This window comes from Oncorhynchus keta, chromosome 20 (assembly GCF_023373465.1).
Source record: "Oncorhynchus keta strain PuntledgeMale-10-30-2019 chromosome 20, Oket_V2, whole genome shotgun sequence".
Lineage (NCBI taxonomy): Eukaryota > Metazoa > Chordata > Actinopteri > Salmoniformes > Salmonidae > Oncorhynchus > Oncorhynchus keta.
In genome coordinates this window covers 18,973,039-18,991,753 of record NC_068440.1, presented here as the reverse complement: position 1 = coordinate 18,991,753, position 18,715 = coordinate 18,973,039, and the positions used below count along the sequence as shown (strand labels likewise).

General features: G+C 42.0%; 1 protein-coding gene across 4 annotated transcripts; it reads right to left on the bottom strand.

Moving 5' to 3' along the window:
* Window positions 1-802: 802 nt before the first annotated feature.
* On the bottom strand, window positions 803-15,986 carry LOC118399508 (asparagine synthetase [glutamine-hydrolyzing]-like). Of its 4 annotated transcripts, none has more exons than XM_035795642.2 (12): window positions 15,825-15,986; window positions 13,832-14,087; window positions 5,037-5,277; window positions 4,710-4,895; window positions 4,227-4,328; window positions 3,873-4,000; window positions 2,952-3,078; window positions 2,551-2,657; window positions 2,228-2,328; window positions 1,982-2,063; window positions 1,580-1,735; window positions 803-1,452 (listed from the first exon to the last, which is right to left on the bottom strand). In XM_035795642.2, the coding sequence occupies exons 2-12, from the start codon at window positions 14,078-14,080 to the stop codon at window positions 1,243-1,245; spliced, it is 1,689 nt and encodes a 562-aa protein (XP_035651535.1). In that variant the 5' UTR covers window positions 14,081-14,087; window positions 15,825-15,986; the 3' UTR covers window positions 803-1,242. The 4 variants fall into 4 exon arrangements, with proteins under 4 accessions (XP_035651535.1, XP_035651534.1, XP_035651533.1 ...); XM_035795641.2 differs by lacking the exon at window positions 15,825-15,986 and adding an exon at window positions 15,153-15,536; XM_035795640.2 differs by lacking the exon at window positions 15,825-15,986 and adding an exon at window positions 14,960-15,088.
* Between the last annotated feature and the right edge of the window lie 2,729 nt (window positions 15,987-18,715).

Genomic DNA, 18,715 nt, shown 5'->3' with positions numbered 1-18,715 from the left:
TCATAACTGTTCTGACATTTAAAAGATGTTTAGAAGGTAAATTAGTTACCTCTGTCAGTTTGGGAGGAGTTATAGGAGGACAGGCTCATTGTAATGGCTGGAATGGCATAAACAGAACAGTATCAAACACATGGCAATCACGTTGGACTCTATTCCATTCCAGCCATTACAATTAGCCCAGCCTCATCTGCACGGAACTGGACCTGAGAAATTTCACCTATTACAGCAGGCAGGAAAGAAAAATGTCCTTTATTTTAAAAGGCTGCCTCCTTCCTGTCAGGGTCAGAGGCAAACAGACAGAAATCACAGGTTATATCTTACCTCTGGGTAAGTGGCTATATTAAAAAAACACATCTTTACATTACCTGTTATATGCATTAAACTTCATAATAATGTGAATGAGAGGAAAAGGCATATTTTGCCAACAGAACTCATTAGGAACGGTTAAGAATTGTGTTAAGGTTTGGCTTATGTCTGAAGCTGTTAAAATATGTATGTAATATACATCTATGGATTATGTAATCATATCTAGGTATGGTACTATAATGTATGAAAGCATTTCAGTAGTAGTGCTACTGAACCCCAGCGAGATAAACGACAGCATTGTTTATTTAACTAAGCATCATTCCAGTCTTCTAATATTATTGACTATTCCTACTGAAACACGTTTCCCCAAATCAGAACTGACCCTGTAACTGTAATTCACACTGATCCCAAGAACGAGATGATTCCTGCATAGGCCTGGCACAATTATCATATAATCATCTAACTGACAATAACTGTGAAAAAATCTTTTTCATCATAGTCTTAATGCCTTTATTTTAGGAGAAGAGGGGATTCCACTTTAAATTCAAGTAGACATAGTTTATCCAATAGCATTTTGCTAACAGCACGGTCAGTAGGAGAAGCTTCATTTCCAAAGTTCCAAAGCAGTGTTGTATTCATTAGGTATGTAGTAGCTAAAGATGCATTACAAGGTAAAAAAAAAAATCAACAAAAATTACAATTTGTTACCCTAACATCCCACAATCGTCACAACTCTAGCATGAGACAAGTTCTAGATAGGTTTGTTGTGAAGAGGAGTTGTAGTAATGGTGACAGAGGTAATTGACAGCTGACACGGTCTAGGTTCCAATATCCATACTAGCATACCACTTATAATACATGCATGCTCAATGGACTGCTTCAATCTAAGTGCTACGCTAGTGAGGGTATTGGAAAAGAGCCACTGTTGTTTCTGTATCACTGGTCCTTGTCAGGCTTGTAGATGGAGAGGGTTCTGGCTGAGGGGTCTGTAGCATTGATCCAACGGGGCATCCAGTAGTGGCTGAGCCACTTAGCCTGGCCCGGGTAAAGCTTCTCAAACACCTGGCGGTAGAAGTACGCCTCTTTGGTTCTGGGAGGGAGGAACGGGAATGTCTTAGGAGCTTTCTCCAGATCGTAGTCGTTCACCTTGGAAGAGAGAAAGAAGGAGTCAGAATGTGTGTGTGCATATGTCATGTATGCCAGCGTGCCTGTGTGTGTGTGTGTGTGTGTGTGTGTCTGCTGCATGTATGTGTGTGTGTGTGTGTGTGTGTACCTCAGACTCCATTTGGTCCTGCAGGCTGTTGTACCAGGACTTCTTGACAGAAGTCATTCCATCGCTGAAGGCCTCTTTACGTCTCCATAGGATTTCGTCTGGGATCAGGTTCAGACCTTTAAATGAGTCTCTGAGGAGGTGCTTCTCCACTCCATCCTGGTTACACACACACATACACCCCTTAGTGAAACTGAACCGTGTTTGGAATTATAGCACCGGAATCCTTTACATGTTTGGAAACTGATATTTGCTTTAAGGACTCTTTTTGGATACACAACACTGACAACAATCCCTCAAGAGACTTTTGCAATAATACATTACTTTCATACTCCATTATCTCATCAGAGCCACATCTACAGGATAGGGAGTGAGGATATGGTGATTGGGGCGGAGGAGACTGACCTTAGGTTGCCTCATCTCCTCAGGCAGGGAGAGGTAGTACGCTGTGAATCTGTGGTCCAGGAAAGGCACTCTCAGCTCCAGACTGTATAGGAGAGAAGAGGAAGTCAGTTAGGTGCCATCTTTAAAATGTACATCTTCTGTAATTATCTATGGCTTCTCAAAAGAAAGAGAGCAGATAGTGGTCTGATGAGTTTGAGGAAAGGATGTAAAAAGGAATGAATGTATTGAAAAAGAAGATGCCCGTGCCCATGTGCAGCGGTTGTGCGGTCGGCTCTAAGGACGTCAAAGAGGTAGAGCTCCTTCATCAGACGAACACTCTCCTCTGCTGCTGCCTTGGGCGTGGGAGCCTGGAGCAGGAAGCAACAACTCAGTTCATATTCCCAGACATAACAACTGGTTCCAGCATTGGGTTCAATTCCATTTTCAATATAGTCTAAACACACATTTCCATTTTTTATTTTTTATTCATGCACTTCCTGAATTGACTACTGCATTCACCACAACCCTGACTGGTACATGGAAATTGGTGAGTGAGAGAGAATGACATCTCTGATGTGGAACAAACTTACCTTGTGGAAGTAGATGTACCCCTGTGTCAGCTCATCAGAGCCCTCCCCAGAGAAAATCACCACGCTGTCAGTCTTCTCACGGATGTACTTTGACACTAGGTACATGCCTGCAAAATGAGAAAAGATTATTGGAAACAGGATTGAGTTGAAGTAGGCCACACTCACTAATCTCCCAGGATTCCACTAGGATTCAAACCAGCCAATCAGAAGGAAAAGGTATGCAGCCTGACCAGACTCCCTTTGTCCAGGTCAGGGGCACATTGAGAAGGTACAACAAAACTGTCTAGGTATTTCACAAATGCGTCACCCTCGTAGCCTATTCATTTAGCTTAAGTGGGACACCACTTCTGCTTGGTGTTTGGAGATTGAGGTTGATGTAAGATGGGATAGTGCTCTCTCACCGACAGAGGCGCGTATGGTGGTGATGTCATAGGTCTCCAGGTGAAAGATGACCTCCTCCACGGCTTTGAAACCTTCCTCAGGGGTGAAGTTGACCTCGTGGTGCTCACTGCCGATGTACGACGCCACCTGGAACACCACGAGACATTCACCAAGACATTCATTCACGTATTATCTATTTATTGCCTTCAACTTAAGATAATTCTCTTTTCCAATTACAGCCTGACCAAGAGGGAGCAGTGAGTTCACAAAGGAGCATTTATGATTATATTTGTATTCTATTCTGTTATTTCTGTATTAATTTAAATGCTCATTTGTAATGGCCTGTGAGCTGTAATATACTGGGTAAAAGATGCTACAAAAATAAAGTTGGATTATTACTGATTATGACGTTATACTGTTATGAAACCAATTGACTAGCCTGCTAATATTGTTGCACTAGCTAAGTCTAGGAGTCCTAGATTTATGGTGTGCATCTATGTGAGAAATGAGCGTATGAGGACCGTGTTGTATGTACATGTGCCCAGGAGACAGCAAACTTACCAGGATCCAGGGCCAGCTCCGTCCTGACTCTTATGGGTTGGCTAGCCCAAGAGGATTATTGTTTGTTGTTGAAAAGGGTGAACAACATAGATACTTACAAAAATAAACTTCTAAAGCCGCTCCAAAACTAAAGATATCAAACAAAAAAAACTACGACCGGCAGGCTCTACGGCCACCTCTGAAGGATCCCGCCTGCACCTGATTGCGCTTTATCAAGGCTAGAGAACCTAGACACGGTTGATGCTGCCCCCTGGGGGATGGAGTGTGGAAGTGTTGAATCATGCTGCTAAGACCTAACCTACCCAAACTGTTCATCACAATACCATTATCATCATTATTATAATGTAGTCTCTCTATGGAGGCTGGAGGGAGCCTCTCACCATGCGAGCAGCCAGGATGTCTGGGCTGTCTTCAGCCCCGATAGCGAAGGTCTGGATGGGGTACTTCAACTTCTCCTCTTTGGCCAGTTTTACCAGCATAGCAGCCACCAGACTGGAGTCCAGACCACCTGGTAGAAATATATAGTAACAGTCATGAACATGATTTACTAGCTTATCAAACATGTAATTTGACCTTTGGTGTAATGATAATTAGCAAGTATTCTAATGTATTTGCACAAACAAGCATAAGTAAAAAAAGACAAGTAACAGATCTGAAGCATTACTTACGCAAAATTCCATGTGTGACACTACACAAAGAAGAAAAAAATACTCTGCAATAAACATTATTTGTACCTGATAGAAGACAGCCGATCCTCCTGTGGGCCATGAGGCGTTTCCGGACAGCGTTCTCAAACAACAACCGAATGTTGCTCTTCACTGTCTCTGGGACAAAACCTACAGAGGACAGCAAGAGATCTTACTGTCATCACACAGGGACTGGTCAACTGAATGGTTAAGGACCGGCAAATCAACTCCGACATACTACACATCCAACTCCTATTGTCAGTGACTACAATGGTTTCAGTTGGACAAGAGGCTTCATTCATGGCAATACCCTCAATACCAAAAAACTTGCATCCTGAAACAATAATCAGTAAGCCATTCCTCCCTTCATCTTAGGTGTCAAACAACATTTATCACCTTTCACTGATAGCTAGCTACAGGTAGTGGTACTGTTACATAATCAGTAACCTTGACCCACATTATGGTTGCTGTCAATCAAGATGCTGACGTTATGGAAATACTATGGATGTGTGTGAGTGTGTGTGTGCGTACCGGAGGGTAGCATTTCTACCGTGTCATAGACAGCGTGGCTGGGCTCCTGGGTGCAGTAGTGGAAGCGGTCCATCTGAATAGACTCTACCTTCCCAGTGGGCTTCAGGTCAAACACCTCAAAGTGCCCCGGGAGGAACGGAGTGATCTTAGGAGGAGAAGACATGGAGTGGGTGATATCAGTCAGACCTGGGAACAAACACACAAAACATGTTTAACAACTAACATAGTTCATTCTATTCTGAGTAGGGATTGCTCTTTAATCCACTTGTGTAGCAACTAAAACCACTCAACCCCAAATGAGATGTCAAGTAAGTAGTCCCCCCTCACCTTTAGCCTCAGAGCTCACAGCCAGGAAGCCGTTGTCGGTCAGTAGTTTGAACATGGGCCGCACGCCATACGTATCCCTCCCCAGGAACACTTTCCTATTGGCTGTGTCCAGGAGGATGAAGGCGAACACTCCGTCCAATAGGGACGCCATCTTCTGAATGCCGAAGCGCTCGTACAGGTGAAGCAGGATCTCACCGTCTACTTTGGTCTGGTAGTCCGTAAACTCAAACTGCTTCTTCAGCTAAAGAAGGAAAAAGATGAAGAAAAGTTTCAGGATTATGAGATAAGACATTACAAGTGGTCATACATGCTCATGACATACACTCCCCAACATATTTATTTGTACAGTGAAGCACCATTTTTTTGCCTCAATACTCCAGCATTTTGGATTTGAGATTAAATGTTTTCTACGAGGCGACAGAACACCACCTTTTATTTGAAGGTATTTTCATACATATCTGTTTTACCGATGAGAAATGAATGTGCCTTATGTATGTTGTCTCCCCATTTGAAGGGGTCATATGTATTTGGACACATTTTTTTATAGTTTATTAAATTGTCAAAAGTATAGTATTTGGTCCCATATTACTAGCAGGTAATGACTACACCAAGCTTGTGACTACAAACTTGGATGCATTTGCAGTTTGTGCCCAATAGAAATTATGGTGTCATTTTGGAATCACTTCTATTGCAATTAACAATGGAATTGTTTCAGAACACTTCTACATTAATGTGGATGCTACCATGATTACAGATAATCATGATTGAAATCTTAAATAATGATGAGTGACAAAGATCATGCCACCAGAACATCCCATCCTCTCTGGGGGGTATGCTATTTATGCTTCTGTTACTTTCTCATTTGTCATTTAGTTCTCTCACAAATGTTTTTTTAATTTGGCATTTTGAATGGATTATACAGATAACACAGAGAGCACAGGCAGAGGGGAAAACACATACAGATCCCCTACCAAATCAAATCCACTCCAACCCCCATGCTCTAACAGAACGCACACAGATCCCCTACCAAATCAAATCCACTCCAACCCCCATGCTCTAACAGAACACACACAGATCCCCTACCAAATCATACCCACTCCAACCACCCCATGCTCTAACAGAACGCACACAGATCCCCTACCACATTAAACCCACTCCAACCCCCATGCTCTAACAGAACACACACAGATCCCCTACCAAATCATACCCACTCCAACCACCCCATGCTCTAACAGAACGCACACAGATCCCCTACCACATTAAACCCACTCCAACAGAACGCACACAGATCCCCTACCACATTAAACCCACTCCAACAGAATACACACATATCCCCTACCACATTAAAACCACTCCAACAGAATACACACAGATCCCCTACCACACCCCCCCATCCCCATATCAGACTTAAAGCAGGCATGATATAGAATTTCAGTAATATAATCAAATAACAAAAAGAAACAAAGATATAATCAAACAAAACGTTTTTAAAAAGGTGATATTGTAATTTGGGTTGGTTTATGGAGTTGTGAAATTAGCTGGGTCCATGTCTCCTACAAAGGATAAGAAAGGTTGCCAAGTATTATAAAATGTAATTGCGGTCACTCTTCATTATCTAAACGGTAAAACAGATATGTATGAAAATAACCTAAAATAAAAGGTGCAGTATGGAGTATAGAGCCTAGTGAAAAGTTTCAGCTTCTCTGTCCACATAAATACATAGGGGAGTGTACATGCTCATGACATACAGGCTGATAATCACAATGGATTGTAGGAAGGGTATGCACACTCAAATCCAACAAACCCAGGGTACATAAGATGTGCAATATAATAAGTTAGTGCATTGTTTTTAAAGACAGAGAATACCATTATCAATATGATCTTCCTACTATCTTCGCTCCTGGTTCTCAAACTCACATGAACAAAACATTGCCTAAACTTCTTTGGCCACACACTGGTACCAGTCAAAAGTTATGACACACCTACTCAACCAAAAAAAAGTCTTAAATCAAAATATATTTTAGATTTGAGAATCTTCAAATTAGCCACCCTTTGTCTTGATGACAGCTTTGCACACTCTTGGTAGTTACCTGGAATGCATTTAAATTAACAGGTGTGCCTTGTTAAAAGTTAGCTTACTATAGCTATGGAAACAGATGCCTTTTTTGCTATGTTTTTGGGGAAGAACATTGTTTGCATCCAAGAGCTAGATAGCTTTTTTTTTAATGACCAGCACTGTAGATGCGCGAGACAACTTTACCAGCATCATAGCATATGTATCGATGAATAGTTGTGACATATGAAATACGAGGGAGTGTAATAACTACGTAAAAAATAATGAATGCATTAAATTATTGTGATGTGCAGTCATATTCAGGTCTTGATTGGTCAACAAGCTTATTTGACATGTCAAACAGTGTTATTTGACACGCAAACAAACGGCGTTACATAGTATGATGAATCCTGGTTTAGAATGAAACGACTGAACAAATGAATGAAACAGCACAGCAAGTAAGTGAAAGAAATTGGTTTTGATTATGTTTTACTAGTAATGGGGATATATGTAAATACCAACAAAAATTACTTTTTGGTTAGTGTGGTGTGTGTGTAAACTTTATTTAACTAGGCAAGTCAGATGAACAACTTCTTCAGGATTGGTGGGTCTGCTGCGGGACGGTTGAGCTAACGTAGACTAATGTGATTAGCATGAGGTTGTGAGTAAGAAGAACATTTCCCAGGACATAGCCATACCTGATAATGGCAGAAAGCTTAAATTCTTGTTAATCTAACTGCACTGTCCAATTTACAGTAGCTATTACAGTGAAATAATACCATGCTATTGTTTGAGGAGAGTGCACAGTTTTGAACAAGAAAAGTTCTTAATAAACAAATTAGGCACATTTGGGCAGTAAAACTTTGAACAGAAATGCAAAGGTTCATTGGATCAGACTAAAACTTTGCACATACACTACTGCCATCTAGTGGCCAATATCTAAATTGTACCTGGGCTGGAATATTACAGTCGTGGCCAAAAGACACAAATATTAATTTCCACAAAGTTTGCTGCCTCAATGTCTTTAGATATTTTTGTCAGGTGTTACTATGGAATACTGAAGTAAAATTACAAGCATTTCATAAGTGTCAAAGGCTTTTATTGACAATTACATTAAGTTGATGCAAAGAGCCAAGATTTGCAGTGTTGACCCTTCTTTTTCAAGACCTCTGCAATCCGCCCTGGCATGCTGTTAATTAACTTCTGGGCCACATCCTGACTGATGGCAGCCCATTCTTGCTTAATCAATGCTTGGAGCTTGTTAGAATTTGTGGGTTTTTGTTTGTCCACCCGCCTCTTGAGGATTGACCACAAATTCTCAATGGGATTAAGGTCTGGGGATTTTCCTGGCCATGGACCCAAAATATCAATGTTTTGTTCCCCAAGACACTTAGATATCACTTTTTCCTTATGGCAAGGTGCTCCATCATGCTGGAAAAGGCATTGTTTGTCACAAAAATGTTCCTGGATGGTTGGGAGAAGTTGCTCTCAGAGGATGTGTTGGTACCATTCCTGATTCATGGCTGTGTTCTTAGGTAAAATTGTGAGTGAGCCCACTCCCTTGGCTGAGAAGCAACCCCACACATGAATGGTCTCAGGATGCTTTACTGTTGGCATGACACAGGACTGATGGTAGCGCTCACCTTGTCTTCTCTGGACAAGCTTTTTTCCGGATGCCCCAAACAATCGGAAAGGTGATTCATCAGAGAAAATGACTTTACCCCAGTCCTCAGCAGTCCAATCCCTTGGTTTCTCAAATCATTGCCTCGCCTGGTTCACCAACTACTTCTCCGATAGAGTTCAGTATGTCAAATCGGAGGGCCTGCTGTCCGGACCTCTGGCAGTCTCTATGGAGGTGCCACAGGGTTCAATTCTCGGGCCGACACTCTTTTCTGTATACATCAATGATGTCGCTCTCGCTGCTGATGCTTCTTTGAGCCATCTCTACACAGACAACACCATTCTGTATACCTCTGGCCCTTCTTTGGACACTGTGTTGACTAACTTCCAGATGAGCTTCAATGCCATACAACTCCCCTTCTGTGGCCTCCAACACCCTACTCAACAAATTGGCCTGCTCCTCAGTCCCAGTTGCTAATATATGCATATTATTATTAGTATTGGATAGAAAACACTGAGATTTCTAAAACTGTTTGAATGATGTCTGTGAGTATAACAGAACTCATATGGCAGGCAAAAACCTGAGAAGAAATCCAAACAGGAAGTGGGAAATCTGAGGTTGGTCAATTTCAACCCAGCCCCTATTGAATACACAGTGGGATATTGGTTATGTTGCACTTCCTAAGGCTTCCACTAGATGTCAACCGTCTTTAGAAACTTGAATGAGACTTCTACTGTGATGTGGGGCCGGATGGGAGCTGTTTGAGTCAGTGGTCTGGCAGAGAGCCAGGTCCTGGTCACGCTCATTTCACATGATAGCGACCTGCGTTCCAAGGCTTTTCTTCAGACAAAGGAATTCTCCGGTTGGAACGTTGAAGATATACGATAACATCCTAAAGATTGATTCTATACTTAGTTTGATAAGTTTCTTCGACCTGTAATATAACTTTTTTAAGTTTTCGTCCGACTGGACCTGCACGAGTGTTTGGATTTGTGTACTAAACGCCCTAACAAAAGTAGCTACTTGGACATAAATAATGGACATTATCGAACAAATCAAACATTTGTGGAACTAGGATTCCTGGGAGTGCATTCTGATGAAGATCATCAAAGGGAATATTTATAATGTTATTTCTGATTTGTTCTCTCCAACATGGCGGATAAAAAAAAAAAATTCTGAGCGCTGTCTCAGATTATTGCATGGTTTGCTTTTTCTGAAATCTGACACAGCGGTTGCATTAACTTTTTATGGCTGCAGGGGCAGTACTGAGTAGCTTGGATGAAAAGGTGCCCATTGTAAATGGCCAGCTCCTCAGTCTTAGTTGCTAATATATGCATATTATTATTAGTATTGGATAGAAAACGCTCTAAAGTTTCCAAAAACTGTCGAAATATTGTCTGTGAGTATAACAGAACTGATATTGCAGTCAAAACCCTGAGGAAAATCAAAGCAGGAAGTGGCTTCTATTTTTGAAAACTCCATGTTCCATAGCCTCCCTTTGCTCCATTTAAAGGGATAAGAAACAGATTCCTTTTATTATCGCTTCCTCAAGGTGTCAACAGTCTTCAGACATAGTTTCAGGCTTTTATTTTGAAAAATGAGCCAGAACGATAACGTCAAGTGGTCACACGAGTTTTGCTCGCGCAAAAGAGTTTGGATAGGTATTGCTTTTCCCTCTCCTACTGTGAAAGACATTTGCAGTTGATATATTATCGATTATATATATTTTTAAACAACCTGAGGATTGACTATAAATAACGTTTGACATGTTTCTGTGGACATTATGGAAACTATTTGGAATTTGTCTACGTTGTCGTGACCGCTCTTTCCTGTGGATTTCTGAACATACCTCTGTTTGTCACGTTATTTTGGATCTAAAAATAATCTTTATGGAACAAAAGGAACATTTGTTGTGTAACTGGGAGTCTCGTGAGTGAAAACATCTGAAGATCAAAAGGTAAACGATTCCTTTGATTGCTTTTCTGATTTGTGACCGAGCTACCTGATGCTAAGTGTACTTAATGTTTTATCGTGCGATCGATAATCTTACACAAACGCTTTAATTGCTTTCGCTGTAAAGCATAATTTCAAAATCTGACTAGACAGGTGGATTAACAAAAGGCTAAGCTATGTTTTCCTATATTGCACTTGTGATTTCATGAATATAAATATTTATAGTAAAATGTATTGTATGTAGCGCTATGCTATTCAGCGGTTGTTGATGACACTTATCCCGATATTGGGATTGCAGCCATAACAAGTTATTAACTTCTTAGGGCTGCAATCCCGTTAACGGGATCGATATGACAACAGCCAGTGAAAGTGCAGGGCGCCAAATTCAAAACAACAAATCTCATAATTAAAAATCCTCGAACAGACATGTATTTTATACCGTTTTAAATGTAATCTTGTTGTTAATCCCACCACAGTGTCCGATTTTCAAGTAGGCTTTACAGCGAAAGCACCACAAACGATTATGTGAGGTCACCACCAACTCACAGAAAAACCCCGCCAATTTTTCAGCCAAAGAGAGGAGTCACAAAAAGCACAAATAAAGATAAAATGAATCACTAAACATTGATGATCTTCATCAGATGACACTCATAGGACTTCATGTTACACAATACATGTATGTTTTGTTTTATAAAGTTCATATTTATTGTAAAAAATCTCAGTATACATTGGCGCGTTACGTTCACTAGTTCCATAAACATCTGGTGATATTGCAGCGAGCCACATCATTTTAGAGAAATACTCATTACAAATGTCGATGAAAATACAATTGTTAGACATGGAAATATAGATATACCTCTCCTTAAGCACCAGCTGTCAGAGCAGCTCACAGATCACTGCACCTGTACATAGCTCATCTGTAGATCTACCTCGTCCCCATACTGTATTTATTTATTTATTTATCTATCTTGCTCCTTTGCACCCCAGTATCTCAACTTGCACATCCTACCATTCCAGTGTTTAATTGCTATATTGTAATGACTTCACCACCATGGCCTCTTTATTGCCTTACCTCTCTAATCCTACCTCATTTACACATGCTGTATATAGATTTTTCTACTGTATTGTTGATTGTATGTTTGTTTATTCCATGTATAACTCTGTTGTTGTATGTGTCGAACTGCTTTGCATTATCTTGGCCAGGTCGCAAATGTGAACTTGTTCTCAACTAGCCTACCTGGTTAAATAAAGGTGAAATAAAAAAATAATATACCTTTTGCAGAATATCAGTCTGTCCCAGATGTTTTTCCTGGAGAGAAGTGGCTTCTTTGCTGCCCTTCTTGACACCAGGCCATCCTCCAAAAGCCTTCGCCTCACTGTGCGTGCAGATGCACTCACACCTGCCTGCTGCCATTCCTGAGCAAGCTCTATACTGGTGGTGCCCCGATCCCACAGCTGAATCAACTTTAGGAGACGGTCCTGGCGCTTGCTGGACTTTCTTGGGCGCCCTGAAGCCTTCTTCACAACAATTGAACCGCTCTCCTTGAAGTTCTTGATGATCCGATAAATGGTTGATTTAGGTGTAATCTTACTGGCAGCAATATCCTAGCCTTGCCCTTCTTGTGCAAAGCAATGATGACGGCACGTGTTTCCTTGCAGGTAACCATGGTTGACAGAGGAAGAACAATGATTCCAAGCACCACCCTCCTTTTGAAGCTTCCAGTCTGTTATTCGAACTCAATCAGCATGACAGCATGACCAGCCTTGTCCTCGTCAACACTCACACCTGTGTTAACGAGAGAATCACTGACATGTCAGCTGGTCCTTTTGTGGCAGGGCTGAAATGCAGTGGAAATGTTTTTTTTTGGTATTCAGTTCATTTGCATGGCAGAGGGACTTTGCAATTAATTGCAATTCATCAGATCACTCTTCATAACATTCTGGAGTATATGCAAATTGCCATCATTCAAACTGAGGCAGCAGACTGTGAGGATTCATATGTGTCATTCTGAAAACTTTTGGCCATGACTGTACATTATGGCCTTTCTCTTGCATTTCAAAGGTGATGGTACAAAAAAAGGTTGTTTTTTTATTTGCATTTTCTTTACCAGATCTAATGTGGTATATTCTCCTACATTCCTTTCATATTTCCACAAACGTCAAACTGTTTCCTTTCAAATGGTACCAATAAAATGCATATCCTTTCTTCAGGGCCTGAGCTACAGGCAGTTAAGATTTAGGTATGTCATTTTAGGTGGAAATTGAAAAAAGGGGCCAATACTTAAGAGGATTTATTAAGAACAAATTCCTATTTACAATGACCGCCTACCCCGGCCAACGATGGGCCAATTGTGCACCGCCCTATGGGACTCCTAATCACAGCCAGATGCGATACAGCCTAGATTTGAACCAGGGACTGTGGCTTAGACCGCTGTGTACATGTGTATGTGTTAACTATTTAACTGTATTAGAACACTTAAAAGGCCCCTAAATATGTTTATTGGTTGTCGGTATCTTTTTTTTAGCAAGGAAAATATTGGATATCATATAGGCCAAAACGTCATATCATATTTTGATGTCTTCACTATTATTCTACAATGTAGAAAATAGTCAAAATAAAGAAAAACCCTTGAATGAGTAGGTGTGTCCTAACTTTTGACTGGTACTTTAAGTCCCTTTAGCAAAAAAGATAGTGCCTTTTCAAGAAAAGAGGAGTTGCCTGGCCTAAAGCCATCAACCCACTAAAGTTAGTATGTCCCTGCTTCGTGACTAGCAAGTAGAAACTGAATATGTTCCACACCAAAACGTGTCCAGGTCCCAGAGGCCTAGTCCCATCTCCATACCGACAGTTGCCTGGGGTCCAGAAGCTTGGATTCCAGGCTATACCGTATGTGTCTATGGGCCATAACTACTATGTGGTTTGTAGATCTCCTACCCTAGTTTCACGTCACAAATTCCAGGCTATGGTAGGAGATCTACAAACCCCACAGTAGTTATGGCCCATAGACACAAGGTATAGCCTGGAATCCATGTAGTTTCACATCACAATTCCCAGGCTATGTGGATTCCAGGCTATACTTTGTGTCTATTGGCCATAACTACTGTGGGGTTTGTAGACCTATTGAGCCTGGGATTTGTGAAACAATGTGGATTCCAGGCTAGACATACCGTGTGGTGGTTGTAGATCTCCCCGTTGTAGACGAGCCACAGGTAGGGGAACTTCTTGATGCGGATGGGTTGCATGCCATACAGCTGGTCTATGATAGCCAGGCGATGGAAGCCGAAGCAACAGTTTGTGAAGCCGTTGACATTCTCAAAACGAAAAGCGTCTGGGCCCCGGTGGGCGATCTTCATAGCGTTGGTGCACTGAATCGACATGCACTCATCACTGCCAAACAAGGCCCAAATACCACACATCCTGGAGCTGAAGAGGTGAGAGAGAGGGGAGGGGGAGGGAAAGGATAAATGGAGAAAGAGACAGGGGGTTAATAAATACATGCAACAAGAGACTAGTGCCCCTTCAGCAACTGTCCTTTTCAAATGTTAAACTTAGAAGGAAGAAAAACCTTAAGGGTTATACAACGGACTATTGGACATATTGTACCTTTGCAAATCAGATAGGAAACTATAAGAGGGGCTATATCCAGAGTGGCGCCTGCGGTCTAAGGCACTGCATCTAAGTGCTATAGGGGTCAGTGGTTTGATTCCAGGCTGTATCACAACCAGCCGTGATTGGGAGTACCATAGGGCAGCGCATAATTGGCCCAGGGTTTGGCCAGTGTAGGCCGTCAGTGTAAATAAGAATGTTCTTAACTGACTTGCCTAGTTACATAAAGGTTCAATAAAATACCACTGTCATACTTTATTACTAAACTATATGTCAAAAAAGTATTATGCTGTGGATTTAATATAATTCAGCAGTAAGTGAGATTTTAAAACATAGCTTTCCAAACTTTGTAGTACAGCATAAGCAGATTGACAGCTGCTTGAGTGCTGAATCACATCCAGGAAGGCCGATGATAGAATTGGACAAGCCTCACGATAGATGTATTGTAACGACCCTGGGTTTATGAGCGCTGATATCGACTTCACCCCTTGAGCATACTTTTAGGGCACAGTTGATGGCGTGCTGGACTTCGGGCCAGAAGGTTGAGGGTCCGAGACCAGCTCCCTGCCTGTTTCTTTACAGTATCATTGACGTCATGTTACTTAGTATTATTTATCGATTCGTGACACACACAAAAAAAACACAGTTGGATCCAGATCATTACCCATACAACATTTTTTTTAAATTACCGTTTAGGCAAGTTACACATCCGAAACTGTTTCATAATGTGAGTCCCCATCACATTTAATAAACAAATACGGTGTAAAGGTATATTCCATTTGGCTTTATCATGACGCACAAAACACCCGGCAATAGAAAGAACGAGTAATGAAAGACACATTCGATTAAAAGGCATGGCAGAGAGTTTACGGAAAGACATACCTTTATTTCGTGGTCACAAAAGGGTGAAGCAGAATTATTATCCTCAGCGGCGGAAGATGCAACTGAGAAAAAACTAGTACACTGAAAACGTACTTCCTGAACTGGAAGATGGGCGTGACTTGCAACATCAGGTTAAGATTACATCAATTTACGCTTAAATTTGAGATGATCAGATTTCACATACATTCTAGTTAGTTTTCCAGCCAAATGTGACATGTGACAATAGACATATGTTCTTATATAAACATAGATACATATATAATGCGAATGGTATTAGATTAACATGGCAAAATGGGGTCAACCTAATAAAAAAAGGTCTCTCTCATATGGCTGAGTTCACACAGGCAGACCAATTCTGATATTTGTTCCTCTAATTGGTGGGGGGAATGACGGACGTGAACAAACGTGAATTAAAATGCGCCGTAATGAATGAGCGGAAACAGACGGGCCGCGAGCTTCTACGGCGCGTCAGTCATCGCGCGCGCATGTTGATTTTGTGCACCCACAACACACGCGAACTGTACACGCAGGTGGAAATATCAACGAACTCGGAACCAACTGTGTTAATTTGGAAACAGGTCGAAAAGCATTGAACATTATTATAGCAATTTAGCTAGCTTGTTGTTGCTGGCTAATTTGTCCTGGGATATAAACATTGGGTTGTTGTTTTACCTGAAATACAAGTTCCTCTACTATTCCACAGATAAAGGGCAACCCGAGTTCGTTTCCAGTAATCACCTCCTTCAGGCTTCTTCGGTCTTTGTCTTCTTCGATGATGTTTAATGGCGGTTGGCATCCAATAAATATGTAAAAATGATCAAAGTGGCATTATTTAGTGACTAGTGATCCATTTATTAAAGCGGCCAATGATTGAGTCTATGAGATGGCCCCGAAGAACATTGAAAAACGTCATCATTCACCCAACCAATTGTGCTATTTTTTTTTTGCTTAACTTTAAAAAAAAATGTTTTTACTTATTGTGTACATAATGTTGCTGCTACCATCTCTTATGACCAAAAATAACTTATGGACACCAGAAAAGCAATTATCACCGTGGACTAGAATAAACTTTTTCCTTTAACGAGTCCCACGAGAAGGATATCCTGCTTTCACTGGAACAGGCCCAGATCCACACCTTTTCTGTGAAGAAAAGACTCCAGAAAAGAGGCCGTAGATCAGGCACCCTTCTGAGAATCCGGAGGCAAGTATACTCCCATTGCCTTCCATTCTTCTTGCTATCGTGCTAATTGGAAAATTAAATTGATGACCTACGATTAAGATTATCCTACCAACAGGTCATTAAAAACTGTACCATCTTATGTTTCACCGAGATGTGGCTGAACAAAGAGATAATATAGAGCTAGCATTATTTTCCATGCACCGGCAGAACAGAGATGCTACCTCTGGTAAGACGAGGGGTGGGGGTGTGTCTTTTTGTCAATAACAGCTGGTGCGCAATGTCTAATATTAAAGTCTTGAGGTATTGCTCACCTGAGAGAGTACCTTAAAATAAGCTGTAGACCACACTATCTACAAAAGAGAGTATCAGTATTATTTGTAGCCATCTATTTACCACCACAAAGCAAAGCTGGCACTAAGACCACCCTCAAGCAATTCTATAATGCCAAAAGCAAAGGGAAAAAAGCGCTCCTAGTGGCCGGGGACTTTAATGCAGGCAAACTTAAATCAGTTTCAACTATTTTTTACCAGAATGTCACATGTGTAACCAGCGGAAAAAAATCCTAGAACACCTTTACTCCACACAGAGATGCATAAAGCACTCCCCCACCCTCCATTTGGCAAATCTGACCATAATTCTATCCTGATTCCTGCTTACAAGCTAAAACTAAAGCAGGAAGTACCAGTGACTCGCTCAATACGGAAGTGGTCAGATGACGCGGATGCTACACTAGAGGACTGTTTTGCTAGCAGACTGGAATATGTTCCAGGAATCATCCAATGTCATTGAGGAATACACCACCTCAGTCATCGGCTTCATCAATAAGTGTGTCAATGACGTCGTCCCCACAGTGGCTGTACGTACATATCCCAACCAGAAGGCATGGATTACAGGCAACATCCGCATTTAGCTAAAGGCTAGAGCTGCCGCATTCAAGGAGCGGGACACTAATCTGGACGCTTATAAGAAATGCCGCTATGTACTCCGATGAACCATCAAACAAGCAAAGCGTCAATACAGGATTAAGATTGAATCCTACAACATCGGCTCCGACGCTCGCCGGATGTGGTAGGGATTGAAAACTTTTACGGACTACGTCACTGGGCGAGCTGCCCAGTGACGTGAGCCTACCAGATGAGCTAAATGCCTTTTATGCTCACTTCGAGGCAAGCAACACTGAATCATGCACGAGAGCACCTGCTGTTCTGAATGACTGTGATAACGCTCTCGGAGCCAGTGTGAACAAAACTTTTAAACAGGTCAACATTCACATAGCCGCTGGGCCAGACGGATTACCAGGACAGGTACTCAAAGCATGCGAGCAAGTGTCTTCAAGTGACATTTTCAACCTCTCCCTGACAGACTCTGTAATACCTACATGTTTCAAGCAGACCACCATAGTCACTGTGCCCAAGGAAGCGAAGGTAACCTGCCTAAATGATTACCACCCCGTGGCACTCACGTCAGTAGCCATTTAGTGCTTTGAAAGTCTGGTCATGGCTCAGATCAACAGCATCCTCCCGGACACCCTAGACCCACTCCGATTCACATAACGCCCCGACAGATCCACAGATGACAATTTTAATCGCACTCCACACCGCTCTTTCTCACCTGGACAAAAGGAACACCCATGTGAGAATGCTGTTGATTGACCTCAGCGTTCAACACCATTGTGCCCAAAAAGCTCATCACTAAGCTAAACACCTCCTGCAACTGGATCCTGGACTTCATGAAGGGCAGCCCCCAGGTGACAAGAGTAGGCAACAACACATCTGCCACGCTGATCCTTAACATTGGGGCCCCTCAGGGGTGTGTACTTAGTCCCCTCCTGTATTCCCTGTTCACCCCACGACTGCGTGTCCAAACACGACAACAACCTCTCCCTCAATGTGAGCAAGACAAAGGATCTGATCGTGGACTACAGGAAAAGGCGGGCCGAACATGCCCCCAATAACATCGACAGGGCTGTAGTGGAGAGGGTCGAGAGTCTCAAGTTCCTTGGTGTCCACATCACCAACAAATGATCATGGTCCAAACATACCAAGACAGTCGTGATGAGGGCATGACAAAACCTTTTCCCCCTCAGGAGACTGAAAGATTTGGCATGGGTCCCCAGATCCTCAAAAAGTTCTACAGCTGCACCATCGAGAGCATCCTGACCGGTTGCATCACCTCCTGGTATGGCAACTGCTCGACATCTGACCGTAAGGTGCTATACAGAGGGTAGTGTGAACAGCCCAATACATCACTGGGGCCCAAGCTTCCTGCCATCCAGGACCTATGTTGTAGGCGGTGTCGGAGGAAAGCCTATACAATTGTCATACTCCAGTCACCCAAGTTATAGACTGTTCTCTCTGCTACCTCACGGCAAGCGGTACCAGAG